Here is a 15,302-nt window from a genome sequence, read left to right on the forward strand (position 1 = left end):
TCACCAGGCTTGTGCAAGTGCTTTACCCACTGAGTGAACTCACCGGCCCAGACTGGCTCTTGGGAATTAGATAGCACTGTTCTACAACTCAATAAATATATGTGAAACTACTAAATTGAACACCTCAAAATAAAAGAACAAGAGTTCAGCTCAAAGGTAGAGTGCTTCCCTAGCATGTACAAAACTCTGAGTTCAATCTCCAACACAGAAGGAAAAAATTATCGTTTATGAATTCTCTTGATGGAGTTGTTTCTAAAAAAATGTAAAATCATTCCTTAAACTAACTGACACATCAACAAAGAACTACAAAGAATTATATGAGGAAATTCCAGCACTCAGGAGGTGGAAACAAAGATTTAAGAATTCAAAGCCAACCTTGGCTATACGGTAAGTTCTATACAGCCTGGGCTACATGAGACCTTGTCAAGAAAGAAAGAAAAGAAGAAAGGAAGGACAGAAGGAAGGAAGGAAGGAAGGAAGGAAGGAAGGAAGGAAGGAAGGGAAGAGAGACAGAGAAACAGAGACAGAAACAGAGAGACAGAGAACAGCCAGAAGATATGGGAACAGAGAGCGTACTGGGCAGAGGCAGGTGATGATGACGTAAGCAGTTGCTAGGTCCCTGGGAGGAGCCTGGGGGAATCAAATGACATGCCATTCAAGTAGGTTGTCTCTAACTCCTGTTACCACACCTTTTCTTTGTGTGATTCTCTCTCTCTCTGTCTCTCTCTCTCTCCCCCCCCACCTCTCTCTCCCTCTCCCCCCTCCCCCGCCCTTCCCTGCCCTCCTACCCTCCTGACACTGCTGTCTCCACACGCCCACTCATCTGCCTCTTCCCATTCTCCAGACCCTCACTCCCTTTCTCTCAAATAAACTCCCCTATGCCAGGTCTGTTGTGTGGCATGATTCCTCAGGGAACACCTCGTCATGGGCCCACTAGGTGCCCCCCTCGCCACATTATATTTCATAACAGTAAACTCTATTAAAACTAAGGCAGCACCTATCTTCTGACCCTACAATTCCAATTTTAGGAATTCCTCAGGAATACTTATATAGAAGCAAAAACAAAGTATATATCAAGGTATTCAAAATGAGAATCTTCAGACTACAAAGTGTGAATTATAGAATCTCTGTGAACTAGAATCCCATTTAGCTTTTCTTTTCTTTTTAATTTATTTTATGTGTATGAGTATACTGTTGTTCTCTCTTCAGATACACCAGAACTGGGCATCTGACCCCATTATAAATGGCGGTGAGCTCCCATGAAGTTGCTGGGAATCGAACTAAGAACCTCTGGAAGAGCAGTCAGTACTTTTAAATGCTGAGCCATCTCTCCAGACCCCCATTTACTACTACTACTACTACTACTACTACTACTACTACTACTACTACTACTACTTCTTCTTCTTCTTCCTCCTCCTCCTCCTCCTCTTCTTCTTTTCTTCCTCCTCCTCCTCCTTCTTCTAAGATTTACTTATTTTTATTTCGTGTATATGGCTATTTTTTATGATTAGCTGCGCATCATGTGCATGCAGTGCCCGTGGAGGCCAGAAAAGAACATTGCCCGCCCCCCGGAACTCCAGTTTCAGACGACTGTGAGCCACTATGTTGGTAATGAGACTTGCTGGAAGAGCAGCCAGAGCTCTTAATCACGGACCACTTCCATCCCTACCTTTCTTCTTTAAGTCCTGATGTGGAACAATCTCCAATAAATATTAAGAAAAGCAAGTTGCAAGACAGTGTATGTGTAAGCTATTATTTCTTTAGAAGAGGTCACTTAGCAAAACCTCTAAGTGTGTAAGAACCACTTCAGGACAGATGGACAGAAAACTAGTGAAGGTGAATGCTCTTGAGAAGGGAACTGAGCAGCAGAGCACTTTCTCCCTTGAGTGAGCCCCGAGGTAAGACTGTAGGACAGACTATCAGAGAAAAGATGGTAAAGTATTTAATTATTTAAGATATAAGTCAACATGCTTTCAAATAATTACTTACTAGCTTTATCAAGATAGCAAACTGAAAGACATAAAGAACACTTGAAGCTAGGCTGGCTTGGTGGCACACACCTTTTATCCCAGCATTAGGGAAACAGAAGCAGGGAAGTGTGTGAGTTCAAGGACAAATTGGTCTACATAGCAAGTTCTGAGCCCACAAGAGCACACAGTAAGACCGTGTCTCAAAAAGACCACTAATGTTGACACAATGAGTCCATCCATCACAGCTCAGCACATGAAGAGGGGAAGGGGAGCTCCGGCTTCCTTCACAGAGCCACTGCAGCCATAAATTTTAATTTATAACATCTTTATTCATGATAAATTTTTAGGCATCCCTAAACTCCATTTAAGAGAAACTGCAAATACTTTAACAAAGCATATTTTTCTTTTATTTGCAGTCATTGGTAGTAGCAAAGCCAAAAGCTAGTCAGCACAAAAGTGACTTTTTCCTCCGAAAATCTGGACAGCTTCTAAGAGCACCAAATCTTTCCTCCTGAAATTGTTCTGACAGATTCCTTGACTCTGCAGCCTAAAGAAATACCGTGGTCTTGATGTTCTTAACAAACGCTTTAACAAAATGCTTTTTTAAAAAGAGCATTCAGTTACTAAAACTTGTCTACTCATTCTCTCTCTGACTTAAGACAGTCACAGGATAAAAGGAGAGCCAATTCACATTTAAGCTCAGGAGAGGACCCTGGGTGTTAGTGTTTAGAGTTTTGTTTCGTTCTCTGAAAAAGAATACAAGTAGAGTGCCTGTTACTTTACATCGCAAATAGACTGTAGAATTACATCATTCTTGAAAGACATCCTGTGAGGAGGGTCTCTCATGAGTTTTATTCCTTACTGGACAAGCTAAGAATGCAAAGTTATAACCATCTGTGGTAGGGGTTAATCAAAGTCATTTCTTGGTGTTATGTTCCCAACAGGCAACTTTGAAAGAAGAGGTATAGAGTCCCTCTGGTAAAGGGGAAGGGTTGCTCCTGGCTTACTGTAAGAATAGAAGATTTCCCGAGTTCATATCTGTCCACTGGATGAAAAGGAATAGCATATTCAAGAGCATCCACATGGGGTCACATCCACAGCACTTCAATCTAATACCCCAAATCTCTAACTTTTTAATACCATTCCTAGAAAAAAAGAAATCATAATCCAGGCTGGAGAGATGGCTCAGTGTTAAGAGCACTGGCTGCTCTTCCAGAAATCATGAGTTCAATTCCCAGCACCCACATGGTGGCTCACAACCATCTGTAATGGGATTCGATGCCCTCTTCTGGTGAGTCTGAAGACAGTTAAAATTTACTCGTTTACGTAAATAAATAGTTCTTTTAAGAAATTAAAGAGAGGAACAAAAAAAGAAATATAAAATCCAATTTGGAATTGGAGAATGCCCTTTTCAGTATTTCTAATGCCCGCAGGCGTGTGGGAAGGAATCCTACCTCAGTACCCTTCTTTCCATGCTGGCTCTGTGGGCCTGACACAGGAGTTCCAAAAGAGATAGTCCTCTTGGAAGTGTGTGTGTGTGTGTGTGTGCACATGTCCACGCATGTTCATGTTTGTGTGTCAAGGTCTCCAATCAGAAAAGATTGGAAAGTGTGCAGAGTGATGAAGGTGTAACAGATGTTCCATGGCGGGAATGGGTAGGCAGGAGAAATGGCTGGGGCCTCCTGGCAACACAGTGCCAACCACTCTCACCTCTGAAGGTCTTTCTAGCTCTGTACTAATTCATGATCTCTTCCTTTCCATTGTTCCAGCTGATGAATTTCAGTAAAATTCTCAGCTATGATGCTCCACTATAAAATATATAGAATATAACTTCACCATATTTTTCATGGTCCTTTATTTCAATAACTCAAATCTCATAATCTTAAAATCCTAAACCAAGGTGGTTAAGGCTCATGAACTGTTGAGATAAAGATGAGAAGAGATGGAAACAGTGTAAGAGATTTAAACAGAATGCCCAAGCCATAACTTCACACCTGGCAACATTCAACGGCCCTTCAAACGAAAGGTACCCATGCTCTCTACCAAGCCAACTTTCTAATTTCATAATTTCATTTAACAGACTACATAGAGAACATCTACACTAATATAAAATGTCTGAGATTTCCCATCAGGATCAGAGCTAAAACCAAACTGTACTTCTTGAAAATGTAGATAAAGTTTCCAAGAGTTAAAGATTTACGAGCAAGGGCAGGAAGACTGAAATTATAATCTGAACCAGGCAAAATGTTTCCTTAACAGAAAATGTGGCACTTAATGTAGTCTGCAGAATACGGTCATGGCAGGAGCAGACTCGTAGAGAATGGGGCTTGCCAAACAAAAGAATTCAAAACAGGTAGGGAATGAGCAGCCGTGTCCACATGAGAAAGCCTCCAAAGACTGATGGAATAGCTTTCTGAATTACAATTTTTCCACCATATGGTTTAAAAGCACAAAAATGCCATGATATGAAAAAATGAGGGGTACATTTTGAGTCAAGACTGTAACTACACTAATTCACACTTGTGCATGTTACTAGCATAGAGGCTGCTCCTGTGGGCCAGTCCTCTCTACAGCTCCTTCTAGAAAAGGTTTGACTTTGGGTTCCTTGGGAAGGTTAGCCAGCTGACAGGACAGACTAATGCTTTTCTACCTCAAATAAATATGAAAAACTCACACTGAAAAGTCTTGGCTCATTTCCTATGTGGCGGTTTGAATAGCACACACACAAACACACACACACCCGACACCCCCCTTTCCCACCGCCACCCCTCATATAAGCTTAGTCACCAGGGAGTGGCACTATTTGAGAAAGAGTAAGAGATGCGACCTTATTAAAGGAAGTGTGTCGCTGCTGGAGGGCTCTGGGGTCTCAAAAGCCCATCGAGACCCATTTCTCTCTCAGGATGTAGCTCTCAGCTACTTCTTCAGCACCACGCCCATATACCACCAGGCTCCTTGCCATGATGATAGTGGACTAAACCTCTGAAACTATAAGCAAGACCCCACTTAAATGCTTTCTCCTGGACCAGTTGCCTTGGTCATGGTGTCTCTTCACAGCACTGAACAGGGACTAAGACACCCTGCTATGAGTGCAAACAGCTCAGAAACCTCAAGGCTGTTTAATGGGAAGATCATCCTAATAGTCTTTTGGTCTCTTACATTAAACACATACTACATCAATATCTCTTTTTTAATTCTGTCAGTTCTAATTTCTGAATCAGAGCCAATACTGCTAACAATAAAAGGTAACACTCATCAGTACAAATACACTCTCATCTCAAATATCCTAACTAAGGTGTTAACTAAGCCTTTGTCAGCAAGTTACTCAAAACTTCCCAGAGTACTCTAAATACTGCAAAAGCAGAACATATGTTCTTTCACATCAAACAACCAATGAAAGATATCTGGCTAACAGACCAGCGTGTAATTAACTGAATTTGTTTGGAGATTACAAATGGGTCGGTGAATCCATAATTGTCAACATTCAGCTGCCTATTAATCACAGTCTTGAAAGAAGAATGGTCCCAGTTTCTAAACATAATGTCTGTATCTAAAAGCTCAGGATTAGAAGAGCTCTTTCTATCGCTTCCCTACACCTGTTCCAGATGACCCACTGAATAACTCAGAGAAGAATGCTGTCGTCCACATGACACCCTACCTTTCCTAAGAGATAGCTCCCATGTCTGCCCTCAGTCCTCCCTTCCTGTGTACTGAATCACTACAATCCTTAACCAGTCTCCTATGGCATGTTTCTTGGGGATGGGGCAGGCTTGTAGAGTGGGTCCTGGATGGAGCCTAGGGCCTGTGCATGAGAAGCAAGCACTATGCCACAGACCACACCCCAGCCCTGTCTTTAGAAACCTTTCCCATCTTGTGTTCCTCAGGAGTTCTAAACACGTGGGGTATTATAATTGTTAAAAAATATGACAAACTATGTTAATATTTAACAACTATACCAGCTGGGCGGTGGTGGCACATGCCTGTAATCCCTGCACTCTGGGAGGCAGAGGCAGGCGGATTTCTGAGTTCGAGGCCAGCCTGGTCTACAGAGTGAGTTCCAGGACAGCCAGGGCTACACAGAGAAACCCTGTCTCAAAAAAACCAAATCCAAAAAACAAACAAACAAACAAACAAACAAACTACACCATACTATCATTCTACTTAAAGTTCTAAGGTAATGTCAAATGTTTTCTAGTGTTTTTTTCATTTGGGAATATTACATGAAAAAATGCCAAGCTCCTAATTTCAAAAATATTCAGAAGATATTTGAAGTGATTTTGAATTACCAGAGAAGCAAAGCCCACAGCTGGGACCTGGACAGGGAACCCTGCTGGAGGAATGAGCTCTTTCCTGAGCTGGGTCTTAAGTCAAATCCCGTGTGCCCGTGTGCCCTGCCTCTCCCTCTTCGACACCTTTCCTCTTAGACCTTAAACCCCAAGCCCTGTGTACACAGCAGCCACCCAATGCCCTTCCTTACCCTTCACAGACTCCAAAAAGCCAGTCAGGAAGTTAAAATGCTACTTTTACCCAGCAAGCCAGGGGACAAATCCCTGAGCCCTTGTCCCTGCCAGCCCTACAGTCTCAAACCCCTTCAGGTCTGGCCAAAATAGTTCCTCTGAATCTGCTAAGGGGCCTCCCCAGAAATGATGGAAGTGAAAAGCCCTGGTATTAGAACCAGCTATCCCTGCCATGTGGCAAGACTGGTATAAACTTGATCGTATCCCCCAAGGATGGAGGCCCAAGGCCCTAGTTTGGGGGATATTCAGACAAGCATGGGGGGGGGGCGGCTCACATCTCCCTGCTCTCTCTTATGAATCTCGATGATAAAAAATATATCCATGTCTAAGATTAAAAAAAAAAAAAAAAAAAAAAAAAAAAAAACGAAAAATTTCCACCATTTTAAATTTTTCTGGTTCTGTGAAAAACATGCTCTTTTAGGTTTTTTTTTTTTTTTTTTTTGAGACAGGGTTTCTCTGTGTAGTTTTGGCTATCTTGGAACTTGCTCTATAGACCAGGCTGGCCTCAAATTCAGAGATCTGCCTGCCTCTGCCTCCCGAGTGCTGGATTAAAGGCGTGCAGCAGCACCACTCGGCTACTGGTTACACTTACTAAATAAATAAATAAATAAATAACCCACTCAGATTATTTTGGAATTTCTGCTATTGTCATTCATTTTCTGCATACTACATACTAGAAAATCTCCTACTTAATAAAAGGAGAGAAAGCCAGCTCCCATAGCTATCTCTGCCTTTCCAATATCGCTTCCTCTGTTTTGCGTTCACCAGATGCCTTTCTGTTTTGACTCCTAGATATTTGTTAATCATTTTTAATATGGACACTTCATAAATTTGCGTGTCATCCTTGCACAGGGGCCATGCTAATCTTCTCTGTATTGTTCCAATTTTAGTTTATGTGCTGCTGAAACATGTACTATTTGTTACTCTTAAAGACTGATTTTTGACTGGATTAGGATGTAGTAGATTTTCTCAGCAAGGACTTCGTGCAGCTCTGTTCCTGGTGCTCTTCTGTGGGTGGCATCCTGCATTCTTCCGACCAAAACATCCACACCTTCCGCACCTCCTTCCTGCCTTCCTAGTGCGCTTCTTCAGAGCAGCACCTCAGTGTCTGTGCTGCAGGACAGCTGGAGTGATGAGACGCTGAATCCTGAGTGCCCCACTCCTTCTCAGTTTAGGGCTTTCTGTCAGCTGACAGTCTGCAGATCCTGCTCTTCTGGGCCCCGACCACCAAGGCACGGTAGTGTCCACCCACAACAGCCTTCTCTCCTCTCGGTGATCAAGTGAGAACACTCAGACTGACACACACAGTGCGTCTACAAACGCACTTGGACTTCTCTACTTCCCCTGCTCTATAACAAGGACGACGCCTCTTACTCACTTGTGCACTTCAACTGTGTCAAAGACACCTTGCTTCACAGGAAAGCCGTGTCCTTCACGCCACTGGCACGGACCTCAGAGCCCTTCCACTCTACCCAGAGTATCAGCAACTACTTCTGTGGCCATGTCCTTCTCATAGAAAGCACAAACTTGTTTTCATTATCCACTTCACTGAGCTTCTGACAGCCAGAGGCTAGGAAGGAAACATTCAACTTCACCTTGACGCAGCCAACCAAGGAGATGCCACAAGAAAGAGCCACTCTCTCTCTCTCCATACAAAACTGATTTTCCTTCTCCATATGATGCACTGCTCTCCATATCAGTACAAACCAGGGGACTCTTGTTGTGAACCAAGGATACTCTACTCACTAGATATGCTTTGCTACAAGTTTTCTCAATGTTGTCAGCTGAGATTACAGCGATATTTATGGAGGAGAAGTACACTCCCAGGTTCATAGCCAGTCACTGCCACAATGCTTAAATAAATGCTAGTAGACAGATCATAAAGCAGGCATGGTGGTATGCACCTTTAATCTCAACACCAGGGAGGGACACAGAGGCACACGGATCTCTCTGAGCTCGAGGCTAACCTAGTCTACATAGTTGAGTTCCAGGACAGCCAGGGCTACACAGTGAGACCCTCTCAAAACATAACATAAAATAAAATAAAATAAAATAAAATAAAATAAAATAAAATAAAATAAAATAAAATAAAATAAACAAGACAAGACAAAACCAAAGGACCTTGCTACTCAATTCCCTTGAATTCACCAAAGAGAATTTAGTGACATTAAAAGAAAACAAGAGTTGACCAGCAAGTGCTTTCGCTGGCTTTAAGGAGTGGCAAAGGATGGTTTATAATAAGAAATTTTAAGATTTACAAAGACAGACAGTAAAGGTCCAAATGACCACAAAGAGACGGACTCCTTAGGACTGAAGGAGTGCTGACAGTGCTGCAGAATACTGACCAGGATGGGCGACGTGGCTCAGCAGGCTAAGGCCTTCCCACCAAGCCTAGAGACCTGAGGCTAATTCCCGGGACCCACAGTGAAGGAGGAAGGAACTCACTTCAAGAAGCTGTTCTCTGACTTTCAGGTGCGCGCACCCCCCCACCACCACCACCAAAAATAAATAAAATGAAAAGAAGTCACTGGGCGGTGGTGGTGCATGCCTTTAATCCCAGCACTTGGGAGGCAGAGGCAGGCGGATTTCTGAGTTCCAGGCCAGCCTGCTCTACAGAGTGAGTTCCAGGACAGCCGGGGCTACACAGAGAAACCCTGTCTCAGAAAAAAAGAATTGAAAAAAAAAAAGAAAAGAAAAGAAAAGAAAAGAAAAGAAAAGAAAAGAAAAGAAAAGAAGTCTCTCATCAGACTTCATATGGATTCTCATCAGGGGAGTTTCTAAAAACAACTGCAGTCAGGAATTATGAAAGAATCTATGAGATATTAGTGAATGGCTCAGCTGGGACTTGAGAACCAGGATGAAATATACTAATAACAAGTAAGAATAAAAAAACATTCCTACTTCATGCTTCATTAGGACCTACTCCACCAAACACCAAATGTACAATTCTGGCACACTCTTACTTCATTCAACAAAACAAACTTCAAAACAGCAAATGGCAAAAGCAAAAGGAATTTGTTTATTTCTTTTAAAATCAGGCATTTTAAAAGTACTTACATCTGAACCCACACTTCTGGTGGCGCTCTGTAGAACAGGCTTAGTCACGGAAAGTCTTCCATTCACAGCGCTGTTCACCACAGGGGCTGGTACCACATTCACCACATGGTTAGGTAGCTGTGTGGCTCCTCCAGTGACAGCAAGAACTGGCTGAGCAGACGACAGAACTCCGGGGGTCTGAAGTTGAACCACAGTAGGCTGAGAGAGCAAAACCGTCTGACCTGGGTTAGGAAAGAGAAAAGGAACCAACGAGTGGGTAACTCCAGGTAACTCCGTGTAGGAGTAGCTGAACACCAGCTCCGTTTTACAGAGAAGCAGAGAACTTCAATGGAAAAGACTCCACAGAGGCAACACGCTCAGAGAGACTCTGATGTTGTGATTTTAATGGGACCAATGAACTATCATTAACAACCTATTTTCAAGGCAAATATGGTAGTACAAATCCTAGTAGCGAAGAGGCTGAGGCAGGGGAACCAGTCAAGCCCAGAAACCTGAGGACAGTTTAGACAACACAGCAAGACCCAACTGAAAACAAAAAACCAAACCAAACCAAAACAAAACAAACAAATGGCAGGAGCGATGGCTCAGTGGGTACGAGTGCTGGCTAGTCTTCCAGAGGTGGGATTTGATTTCCAGTACCCACACTGAGCAGATTACAACTGCACACAACCCCAGCTCTAGAGTGCATGGACACACACACACACACACTTAAATTTAAACACTTTTTACAACCAGACCCAACTACAAGCTGTAATTGTAGCCACTAAGGAGGCTGAAGTAGGAAAATCAGAAGTTCATTCAGACTTTCATCTCACAAAGTACATAAAAAGAGGACCGGGGACACAACTCAGTGCAGAGGGCTCGCCCAGGACGCAGCTCAGTGCAGAGGGCTCGCCCAGGACGCAGCTCAGTGCAAGGGCTCGCCCAGGACGCTCAGGGCCCTGCGTTTAGTCCTCAGTACTGAAGAGCTGGGGGGCAGGGGGCAAAAATACTCACTAGAGACATGAACAAACCAGGCAGTTCAGTTTTATCTTTTTCAATATAACAAAACATAACCAATCTGTGATCATATCTACATTCTCCAGTTACTAGCTTCAGAATTTTATTAGTACTATATGAATTTTTCTTATTTTAAACAAACCCTTTAAATTTTTACAAATATATACATATACAAAGAGCCAAGTGAGTACAAATGCCAAAAACTACAAACTTTAGTTGAGAGGCACAGTAGCTGCCTTTCTGACCCCACCTAGCCAGCCGTCTTCACATTGTCTTCTAGCCTTTCAGCTGCCATTATCTTCAACCTGCACTCAGCCGAGAAGAACTCACATCTCTGCCTTCAGGAAAGCACAGCTCATAACCCTGATCTAGTAAAACTGTACCTGCCTGTTTCCTTTCCTTGTCAATTCTATAAGGTATTAAAAAGCCTTGCCTAATATCTGTAGTAGTTTGGCTTTATCTAGCTGAATAAAGGTATTATTATAACCAGAAACTAAACTTCAATAAAAATTTATAATTTTTCTTCAAGGAAAAGCAGACATGTCGCATTTGGACAGTTTAAGATGGCGTATAAAGTTCAGTTTCATATTTCAAAGGATCAGGAAAAACTGAAAATCAAAATAATACTTTCAGAACACCTGTTTGTTAGAACATCTGTCATGGCTAAAAAAAGGTCAAATTCATAAAATAAAATTCTTTGTTTCAGTTACCTCAAAAATTAGACCAGAAGTAGAATTCAATGTTACCAATTTTTCCCAATTCAGTTATTAGTACTTACAAGTAATAAGTTGTAAGTTTGTGCCAGAGACCTGGGAGGTGAAGGACTCTCAGAAATCACAGGAGGGACCTTGGACAGGACGCCCTGAGTGGGGAGGGGGAACGTGTAGAGCCCACCTCCAGTAGAAAGTCAGGGCAGCAAGGGGGAGGGTGGGGTTGCCATCCCACAGTCCAAGCTCTGACCCAGAACTGTTCCTGTCTGAATGAATCACAGGGATGGAAATGGAGAGGAGGCTGAGGAAAAGAAGGTCCAGCGACAGGCCCAAAGTGGGATCCAGCTCAAGGGGGGGGGGGGTCACAAGGCCTGACACTATGACTGAAGCTATGCAGCACTCACAAAAAGGGACCTAGCATGACCACACTCCAGAAGACCCAACAAGCAGCTGAAAGAGTCAGATGCAGATATTTCTGTCCAACCAATGGACAGTAGCTGATCACTGTGGTTGCATTAGGGAAAGGCTGGAAGAGGATGAGGAGGAGGGCCACCTGTGGGAGGACCAGCAGTCATGATTAACCTGGATCCCTGAGATCTCTCAGACACTGGACCACCAACCAGGCAGCATACACCAGCTGATATGAGGCCCCTGACACACATACAGCAGAGGACTGCTGGGTCTGGGTTTAGTCAGAGAAGATGTTCCTAACCCTCAAGAGACTGGGAGCCCCAGGGAGTTTAGAAGTCAGGTGGGGTGGGGACATCCTCGTGGAGACAGTGGGGCAGGGGGCAGGAGGTATGGGATGTGGAACCGTTGGAGGATGGACAGGGAGGGGAATAAAATCTGGAGTTTAAAATAAATAAGTAAATAATAGATTAATAGTAAATAAATAGATTTTTTAAAAGAAAATGTAAAATTAATTTCTTAAATCTAAAATAGATATCATTTACTGAAACATAACATTGCCAAACATGTTTAATCCTCTTTTCCCCTAAACTGATCTTCTGTTATAAAATAAATTCTTATAAAATGGAGAGATGGGTTAAAGGCAGTTATAGAGATATATGCTTAGGCCAGATATACAAATAAAAGTATACATGTATTTTAATATATGAACAAATACTGTGTTTTTAACAGCAATGAATAAAGCATTAAGTTAAGCTGGCAATAAAAAGACATTCTCACTGTAATGTGAAACTGAAGCCAAGGATTCCTAACTGAGCATCCTTACTTCTCCGGGCACTGGCATCTGAGTTCAGGGTCTCCCACATACTAGGAAGGCCTTCTACCACTGAACCCTGGGTGGCAGTGAGGGGGTGACTGGGCCAGGATCTCACTATGCAGCTCAAAGCTGGCCTGGAACCTGCTATAGACCCCAGGCTAGCCTCAGCTCACAAGCGTCCAGCTTCAGCTTCTCACGTGCTGGGATTACAGGTACACCACCATCCCCAAAGTACTCTTCTATTAATAACAAAAAAGAAAAAGCTCATCCATGTAGATAATGAAGGTGGTCTGCCATTTCTATGGGCTGCGAAAGTACACAATGAGAAAAGGTTATTAAGAATTTCGCTATGGTTTTAAATGAATTTGTATTGGACAGAAAATAGTGTATGGCTATAAGTCCAAGCACTTGGGAGACTGAGACAGGATTTTTGCGTTCAAGGCTAGCCTCGGGGGATATATTAAGACAGCACCTCAAAACCAAGACAATCAAAAACTTATGAATTTACAGCTTATTAACCAAAAATATAGCTACAATTTTTTAACATAACTATTCAAAGATAAGCAAAACTGATAGTTGGATCTGCAATAATAGTTTGCAACAAACAGAGCTTTGAGAGGATGGCTTCAAAGGCCACAAGGCCACTGCTCTCCGCCCATTCCTATCACCCACCACATACAGCCCTGGGCCCACCGTTCACACAACCACACTTAAGAGAATAGAACAACATTCTCAGAAACAATGTTCCATACAATCTAAGTTTAACATTGTGATTTAAAAACAAAAATCTCCCTCTCTAAGCACTGTTCAAAACTTTGAGTCTATTCCAAGGAATGAAGAAGATAATAAACACATAGAATTACTTTTTTAAAAAAGAAAATCAGGCCTGCAACCCCAGCTAGAGTTAAAGCACTATTAAATAACACTTGTGAATATCTGTACCATTCTTTTAAATTAATTTTAAAAAATAATCCAAAACTGGGCCTGGTGGTAGAGGCATAATAATCTCAGTTACTAAGAAGGCTGGGGGGGAGGGGGGAGAGATGGATCACAAGTTCAAGGCCACCTAGGGTCACAAAGGGAATTCAAGGCTAGCCTAAGCAACATGAGACTCTGTCTCAAAATAGAAAGTTAAGAGTGTGGATGTATAAAGTTTGGTGATAGAGCACTTGCCAAGTATAACCAAAGCCTTAGGTTCAATTCCTGTTACTGGAAAAAAAGAAAGAAGGAAGGGAGAATGGGTGGGAGGGAGGAAAGGAAAAAGAAAAGAACAGAAAAGGAAAGGAAAGAAGAGGGGAGGGGAGGGGAGGGAGAGGGGAGGGGAGGGGAGGGGGAGGGAGGGGAGGGGGGAGGGGAAGGGCAGGGGAGGAGAGGGGAGGAGAGGGGAGGAGAGGAGAGGGGAGGAGAGGAGAGAAAAATAATCCAAGTTTTACTGTCCTCTGTCTCACTATCCTATCTCCCAGCCAAGAGAATTGCATCTTGGGAAGATGGAGATTTACCAAGGCAGCCTGAACACCAACTATGGCTCACGTCCTACCAGGCCACTGTTCCCTCCTTTATTCCAGGCCATATTTCAAGCTTTTTACACCCTAAAGTTCCTCACTATCCTCACTTTATTTAAGTCAAGGACCCTCTAAATATTTTAGGCATGCTCAAGAGAATGGCAGGAAGCACTGAACTGATTACAATATGTTCAGACAGAGAAGACTCACAGTTACTAGCTGGGTGCTGAACAGACCACAGATACAATGCAAAGGACTGTGTGGGGCCTTCACAGTTAGCAACTGAGCATAATGACTACTGTTCCTGGTGTGGAAACACATAAAACAGAACACACCAAAGGGTTGTTTACCCATTTGGGCATGCTCAAAATCCTCTCTAGCTTTATTTGCAAATCCCCTCAATGGAAGACAGATGGATTCAATATTAAATACTTCTATATATGACCACTAATTTTGATGGTCAGATTTTTCTTTTTAACATTCTTTAAAAACTTCAAACTATATATATCAAACATTTATGGGATATCTACTTTCTCTAAAATAGCACTCATGTGTCAATGTGATCAAATATTTCTTTGAACCAGTCTTTCTTATCTATAAAATGAAAATATTGATACCTATCCCAAGAGACATGTAACTATTAAATAAGATAATGTATTTAAGCATTTAGAAGAATGTCACATAATAACAGTTTGGCATTCATTCATTATTAACACTTTTTTCTGTTTAACAGTAGCTTCCATGTATTATTAACTTATTAGTTCTCATAAATGTTATGTAACTATACAAATTTAAATCTCAAATTAAAAGGTAAAATCCTGAGAATGAAACTGATTATACTTCATCATTTTTTAGACAAAATATTATAATTAATTGCCAAGATATGGCTAGCCAGACCACTTGGCTTCACTCTGGCATCCCTTAGATGTTACTCTCTAAGTATCTCCTAATTTCAGTAACTTTTAATATCATCAAAGAAGTCTGACAGAAACAGAAGTCACACAAGAGACTCTCCTCTCTATCCTTCATGACCCTCCCCAACACACCCATCAATTACCAATGCTTACATTGCTAGATTTAATAACAGCTATACTTCCAATTCTCGCTCTACATTTTCAAATATTCTAGGCTTTAATCATCTTTCAACTGCACTATTTATAAGATTCTTACAGGGCAAAAAAGACTTAGAAGCAAAAATACATTTAAAAAAAAAAGCTCAGGTAGGCAGAATTCAAGCGACAATGCCAGGTGAGTTAGACAGCACAAAGGTTTGTAGAAAATAACGACACTGTAGTGTAAAGTTAGCAAACCTAACTGGAACC

The 15,302-nt window shown here is 42.1% G+C and overlaps 1 protein-coding gene and 1 non-coding gene across 3 annotated transcripts in view; both read right to left on the bottom strand.

Annotated features, from left to right (window-relative positions):
* Positions 1–15,302, bottom strand: part of Atf6 (activating transcription factor 6) — a 177,476-nt gene that overhangs the window by 134,133 nt on the left and 28,041 nt on the right. For both annotated transcript variants that reach the window (XM_052201325.1, XM_052201324.1), the window contains exon 7: positions 9,545–9,765. In XM_052201325.1, the coding sequence (XP_052057285.1) occupies positions 9,545–9,765 (221 nt within the window). The remainder of the gene's footprint in view (positions 1–9,544; positions 9,766–15,302) is intronic.
* Positions 7,295–7,397, bottom strand: LOC127698018 (U6 spliceosomal RNA). The gene has a single exon (XR_007980661.1). It is a non-coding gene; the product is annotated as a U6 spliceosomal RNA (small nuclear RNA).

Source organism: Apodemus sylvaticus, chromosome 12 (genome assembly GCF_947179515.1).
Source record: "Apodemus sylvaticus chromosome 12, mApoSyl1.1, whole genome shotgun sequence".
NCBI lineage: Eukaryota > Metazoa > Chordata > Mammalia > Rodentia > Muridae > Apodemus > Apodemus sylvaticus.